General features: G+C 38.0%; 1 protein-coding gene across 1 annotated transcript; it reads left to right on the top strand.

Moving 5' to 3' along the window:
• Positions 1 to 299: 299 nt before the first annotated feature.
• Positions 300 to 3,825, top strand: LOC103769294 (chromosome unknown open reading frame, human C9orf41; the record flags this gene model as incomplete). Its single annotated transcript, XM_008936478.1, has 4 exons — positions 300 to 504; positions 2,062 to 2,175; positions 3,045 to 3,148; positions 3,432 to 3,825. Coding segments are annotated over 4 exons (525 nt in total), but the record flags the coding sequence as incomplete, so codon positions are not given.
• Between the last annotated feature and the right edge of the window lie 3,631 nt (positions 3,826 to 7,456).

Raw genomic sequence — 7,456 nt, 5'->3', positions numbered from 1 at the left:
AATCTTGTACATTTTCTTTTCAGTGGAGAAGTAACTTGGGTAAAGTGGTAAAAAGTGGGAAAAGAAAATTTTATAATTTAAAAAGGTGATTATTTTATGCTGATAATTTTTGTGTCAGTAAAATCGGTGTTTTGATCAGTTCATAAATTGCTGGTCAGTCTGAAGTGTTATGAAGTAGATTAAAGCCTTTTAGAAGATGCGTACCTTTTGCAAGAACTTTATGAGCAAAATAGTGAATGTAGGCGAAAGCCTTTGACTCCTCCATTTCAAGATAACGGAGAGCAATTAGTTAAAACTGAATTGTGCTGATTTCCGTATTTTGCAGATGCTCTGAAATTAACTCATGTAAGCTTTATCCCTGGATTCATCAGTTTAGCAATAACAGAAGATCTGCTGATCAAATACGCCCAGTTTATTTCCCTGATGTTGATCCTCACAGTCTTCCTTCTGGTTCAAACTTCTCTATGACAGCAGGGGATTTTCAAGAAATTTATTCTGAGTGCAGTGAGTAAATGCAAACTTCTAGGCTATACATGTAACTGTGGCTTCAAAGTATTTGTTATGAGACAGTTAAGTTACAAATAGAGGGGAACTGTATCTATTGGCATTAAGCAAAAAGTACGAAGTGGTGAGATTTTCTTACTCCAAACCAGCTTTTCTTCTTAGTTGTAAAAAGAAGTGGGCACCCCCTTGCCTAACAGATCTTTGTTGCAATAATCTCTTTTGGAATAAGACAGCACAGTAGTATTATGGAAAGATTTACTTGCTTTAGAAAAGCGATGCTACAAAGGGGACAGTGTAATTAGTCACTTACCCTTAGTGTAAAAAATAGAAATAGGAGGGTTTTTTGTGAATTGATTTTCTTTTGTAGAAGTAAAGCTGACTGTTTAAATGGTAGTAAATTGTAAATGAAAAAAAACCCGCATAACTATTGACTGTCAGTAGCAGGTATTTCAGAGGCACATTATGGGGATGATAAATGCCATGATGTTTCGTGACTAACTTAATGTTGAATTAACCTGCAGAAGACTATCTTACTGGGTGCCTACTCCACCAATTACATATTTAGGATTTGCTCAAGGGTGGCACTTGCCTGGTTCTTTTATTTGTAGTCTAATATTCTAATATATGCCTTTTCAGAAGTCACTATCTTTTCTTTACACAGTATTTGATTATGACAGGAGTCATCTATTTTCTGTTTCCACTTTTCTCTCCCTGTTAGACCTATAGCCTTTATTCACCAGGATATATGGCTATTGATCTATCCATTATTTTCTAGCTAGATTTCCAGATATTTTCTGGCAGGAGCCGTTCTTATAGTTGCCTAATTTTCTGCAGGTTGTGTCTTACATTACAACATCCGATACTGGCATAAATTGAGACTTCTGATTTTTTTTTTCATTTACAGAACTTTAAACTTTTGTAATTTCAAGGATACATGTTTAGAGAAAATCAGGGACACTGATGCTGTAAAAAATAGATGTTGAAAGATCCTGCTTGTTAAATTAACTAGGAAAAAAACAGCTGGAGATACTGAGTTAAATGTTTTAAAGCTATGTGATTTGTGAAGGTCAACGTTAGTGTACAGACTTGCCTTCTTCCAGGTACTAACTAGAGGCCCAAAATCACTACAGATTTTTGCAGTTGTATTTTTTACAGTTACGGTAATTAATTTTATAGGGCAGGTGAGTAATAGAACACTTGGGCCTTCATTTATATAAAATGTGTTATAATTCTTACATTTTACAGTTTGTAATACAAATACATCTCATTTTATGTGTGTGTGAACAATTTTATAAAATGCATTAAAAATGTGTATAATATTTTAGTGTGTGTATGTGTCTGTACACACATGTGTATATATGTCACATGAACACAAACCTAACTTGTTAACCTAAATCAGAATATTTTGTTTATTTGTAAATTAATTTAAGAGCCTTCAGCTGTTGTTAGTTGAAGGTAATGCTGAGCGTATAAACAAATACTGGGGTTCAGTGATGAACTTTTACAGGGGTATAAATGTTGAAGCTAATCTCTGTATACTTTGCTCCTTTTATGCAGATACGTGGGACTGCATAGCAACTTGCTTTTTCATAGATACAGCACATAATGTTATTGATTACATTGATACTATATGGAAAATCCTGAAGCCTGGGGGAATATGGATAAATGTAGGCAAGTGCAACCAGCTTCTCTTTCTGCTAACCCGGGCTGGGGTTTGATCGTGCAGTAGGCATCTGGTACTTCAAAAGAAGTAGGGGTGAACGTTTCTGTGCTGAAACTCTGTAGAGCTAGAAACAAATGGGGATTAGAAATTATCTCAGATGTGTTCAGAATATGTCCAGGTATTTGCCAGTTAAAATCAAGTCAACACTGATTTTTAAACAGAGAAGTAAATCTTCACAGTGGTGGGTTGTGCATTCATACATCAAACATTGATTTGACAAATCTAGTGTTCTGTATCCTTTTTTATCAGTTTTCTAAGAAAATTGTATAACTTGCTCTGTGCATAAACAAATCCTTGCATATTTTCTTAATCTGTTGTCCAGTGTGTACTGTGCTTCTAAGCAAAAGCTTTAAGAGTGAGATTTATGTATGTGTTGGCTCAAAAGAAAGGAGACAGTTTTAAGGCTTCCATGGTGAAGGAGTGTCACAAAACTCAGGAGTTAAACATTTTTGTATAGTGGAAACTAGTTAAGTCAACCCCTTCACCAGTCCTGGTCAGTCACAAAATGCAAGCAGAGCTCCTGAGTAGACTCCTGCCTTCTGTTCTGTAGGGACAGCAGTGATGCTAGTCTGAAGAAATTTAAGATATGGGAAATGAAACTTCACTGTTACCTAAGAAGCTGAACTGATTTGGTTTCATTTTGCATTGATGCTGAAATTTGCTATAAAAAATCATCTTTGAGATATAGAAACAAGTTCTTTTACCTACGTTTCCATATGTGAGTCTGGATACAGTTGTTGCATTTCTAGTGCATCCTTTCAATTTTTAAAATATTTTTGTCTTCGATAACCATTTCTGTTGTATCCTTTTACTCTAGGTCCTCTTCTTTACCATTTTGAAAACTTGGGAAATGAACTTTCTATAGAATTAAGCTATGAGGATATAAAAAATGTTATACTGCAATATGGATTCCATATAGAGGTAAGAAGATGCCTTAGTTTGCAATATGTAATACTGGTATAAACTAGACAAATTGCTTTGAAGAAAACTTTACCTTAAATATAGTTTGTCATATTAGCATATGCTATTAACTTCTAGGAGAATAAAATGTTTGCGTGTTGTAAATTACTTGCTTTCCTTGGGTTTTTTTAAGTGTATAGATGGGCCTTGAAATCTAGTGAGTATATAGCAATTTATTTCATACAAAGATAAACTTGTACAGTTCTTGTAGAGGAGGTGTTTTGAAAACTGCTGCTTTTTTCAGGTGGAGAAGGAATCTGTACTGTCAACTTACACTGTGAATGAACTCTCCATGATGAAATACTACTATGAATGCGTGTTGTTTGTGGTGAGAAAACCAGAATAGAAGTGGTCTGAATAAGCTGGCTTGAAAGCTAGAAATGAGAATAAAGTGGACTGGGTGATATCTGGACACAACCTCAAATCAGTGGTGCCTTTTTATTCCTAATAGGTTTTGGATAGTGTCTATTTTCTTAATAACTATTGCTATCTAGACATGTAATGTGCCATGCCTATTTGTAATACACTTGTGAAAATGGAGGAGTAAATGTTCACGTACATTGTCTTTGTGCTTTGGAATGCATTCAAAATAAAAGCAAAAATGTTTTATTGAGAATAAAATTTAATGTTTGGCATAACTAGATAATTCTCTGCATACGCTGCCTCGTTTTTCATAAATTTATAAGGATTTTCTTTTTTGTACTTTCTGATGTTAGGAATGCATAGAGGTGTTTACTGTACTAGATGTGTCACATTTAGAGAAGTATTTCTAAACATACACTTAAATTATGAAGTCTGAACTGGTTGGAAAGCGCTAACATTTTTCTTGGTAGATAAAATAGCCATCAAAACTGTTAGAGCATTTTCTGTGGAACTCAAGTGAGGGTTGTGATACAAACTCCAGTCTTTGACTGTACCACTGTTAACAATTTAATCCCAACAAAGAACCTGTAGGCAATACGAAATACTATGGGAAAACAGAGTACTGAGTGAAGAAAAAGCAGCATGTCACAGGGAAGCAGTACACTAACCTCAGTAAAGGAATAACACCATTTTTGATTAGTCTTGGTGTTGAAACTGATTTTGAGTCACCTACTTAATTCTTTACTGTTTTGGGTTAAGCAGTATTTCTTTGTTAAACATAAATAACAAAGTCATGTTACACCTTGAGGTCTTTAAAAAAAAAAAAAAAGTTGGTGACATAGTTGAGTTACCTCTGCCACATGAAAGTAATACAGTGGAAAAAGCCCTGCTTCTCAAGGTGGGGAGTTACATGTAAATCACAGAATTGTTCTGGTTGGAAGAGACCTTTCAGATCATCAAGTCCAACTGTTAACCCAGTACTACCAGGTGACCACTAAACCATGTTCCTCAGCACCACATCTACAAGCCTTGTAAATACCTCCAGGAACAGTGGGTGACTCAACCACTTGCCTGGGCAACCTGCCCCAGTTCCCTCAGCTGCTTCTCGTGAGACTTGTTCTCTAGACCCTTCACTGCTTTGCTGCCCTTCTTTGGACATGATCCAGCACCTCAGTGCCTTTCTTGAAGTGAGGGGCCCAAAACTGAACACAGTATTCAAGGTGTGGCCTCACCATGGCTGAGCACAGGGAAATAGTAATTTCCCTGGTGTTGCTTGCTACACTATTGCTGATACAAGTCAGGATGCTTTTGGGCACCTGGGCACACTGCTGGCTCATATTCAGCCAACTGTCAACCACCAAACTCAGGTCCTTTTCTGCCAGGCAGGTTTCCAACCACTTTTCTCAAGCCTGTAGCGTTGCATACAGTTGTGGCCCAAGAGCAGGACTTAGTATTTGACCTTGAAGCTCATGCAATTGGCCTCAACCCATTGATCCAGCCTGTCCAGATACTTCTGTAAGAGCCTCTCTACTTCAAGCAGATCAACTCAACCACCCATCTTGGTTTCATCTGCAAACTGACCGAGTCCTTGTTCTCCTCATCCAAATAATTTATGAAGATACTGAACAGAATAGGCCCCGATACTGAGCCCTGGGGAACACCACTTATGACTGGCCACACAATGAGTTTAACTCCAGTTACCACTGCTCTGGGCCCAGCCATCCAGCTAGTTTTTTATCCAACAAAGCCTATGCCCACCCACACCATGAGCAGCCAGTTTCTTCTGGAGAATGCTGTGGGAAACAGTGTCAAAGACTTTCCTGAAGTCTAGACTGTGCCCAGCCTTTCCCTCATCCACTAGGTGGGTCACCTTGTCATAAAAGATCAGCTTAGTCAAGCAACACCTGCCTTTCATAAACCCATGCTAAGGGGCCTGATCCCATGGTTGTCCTGTACGTGCCATGTAATGGCACTCAAGCTGCTCTGCTCCACAGCCTTTCCTGGCACCAAGGTCAGACTGGCAGGCCTGTAGTTAATACATGCTGTCACCTGATCACCTCTACCTGCGTTGGCACATGCAGGCCAATTAGTAATTTCCTTGCAACTTCAGACACTTTGCCTTTATGACTTAGTGACTCTGCAGTTCCTTATCCTCATGGTTTTTTTCCTGGCAGATGTGGCTTGGGTGAATATTTGATCTACACATGATATTATCCAACAGGATGAATGCTCTGTCACTTGCGAGTACGTGAGGTAACAATCAGTGCCCTGAGAGGTCTCATCTTGGTCATTTCACTTTCCTAATATATTGGCTACCCTAACTACCATTTTAATCTATTTTCAAAAGTTTTTTTTTTTTAAAATACAAGAACAACATGATAAGGCATCAAAGTGGTTTTCATATTTGGTCATAATAGCACTGGACAATAGCTTGTTTCTTTCCCATTATTTCCAGTCCTTTTTTTTTTTTTGTGACATTCTGCTTATCACATCTCTTTAATAGATCTCTTACTGACTTTTGGATTTTTCCAAAAGGCCAGAAAATTGTGTCTTATTCCTAAACTGCAAGTATGCAAGGATGGAGAACACCTTCTGAATGTGGCTTCAACGCTGCATAAGAGCATGTGCAACTGGTTATGTTTCAGTGCTGTACCCTTTTCTGCTGAGAATCCTTACTGAGAATAAAGGCTTGTGGTCTACAGAAGCTTTCAATTACAGCTTTGTGTAAACTAGTCATATTTGTACTCTCTCTTCTTCCTGAAAGTGCACCACCAAGATTTAGCTCCATAAATGAACCATTGGAAGTTCTGCCCTGCTCCAAGAAAAAGAGTGTTTAAACACTGCAATCGCAATAAGCAGATTAAAAACATAAGCCCTTGCACACCTAAACGTAAAAAAAAAAGTAATTAAAAAGTTTTAATAAATCGTACTGTGTATGTTTGAGGGACTTTGTGATTCATTGCTTTCATTCTGATTTTTTTTCCTTAGGTAGAATAGGATTATTATTTTACTTGATTTTCAGGCTCTGTGAAATAACACAAGGTTAGGTGACTATGGATTGTGCCGTAGCCGAGTGGAAGATGCACATGTAATATTGCCCAATTTGCCTCCTGCTTAGTGTGTAGTTACACTTGAAATGTAGCTTTCTTGTTTTCCCCCGAATAGGCAATTGAACTCGTTTTCTGGTTGAATACCAATATCTTATGTTGGGGTTTTGTTCTTTGCCACCCACACTGTCACAAGTGCAATTTTTTTGTGTTGTTTTGGGAAAGTACATTTCCATTCTATCACACATGCGGTGATGCGTTTCTATTTCTAACCTAGACAATGCCAGTTTCCCCCAGTGGTCTAAGTTACGGCAGTTGTGTTAAGAGTTGGAAGCAGAATAATATTGTGAATAAACTGTATGATTTAGTAGTGTTTTACCCGCAGTCCTATTCATGAGCTCATAAAATTCATCACGTGTATTTTTATGCACGGGGGTAATTGTGTATTACTGAATGCTATTACATTCTTCTATTCAACTGTATACACAGGGAGAAATGCTTAAGGTGTTTATCAGCTGAAGCCGAGAACATTTAATTTAACTCACTATCAAACCGTACGTAGTATCAGATGTAGAATAATATGCTGCATAATCTTCCGTGTAATACTTGTTCTTACGGAGTAAATTTGAGAAATGTAACGTGTGCTGTATTTTTATTTACGTGCGGTACCCTCCGCAGTGAGTTACGAAGGCAGGAACGGTTGGTTCGTTTCCTGGCTCCCGGCGAACCTCCCGCTACTCTCAGTGTTTACAGCCGACTCCATTTTCCTCGGCTGTTAAAGTTTCCCGTAGGGCGTGACCCCGCTCGTGCGTGACGTGACCCGTTACGTGAGCGCTCACGTTTCTGACGGCCTCCTCCT

Source organism: Merops nubicus, unplaced genomic scaffold (genome assembly GCF_000691845.1).
Source record: "Merops nubicus isolate BGI_N331 unplaced genomic scaffold, ASM69184v1 Scaffold6623, whole genome shotgun sequence".
NCBI lineage: Eukaryota > Metazoa > Chordata > Aves > Coraciiformes > Meropidae > Merops > Merops nubicus.
Note: the sequence above shows the minus strand (reverse complement) of the source record. Positions and strands in the feature narration are given on the sequence as shown.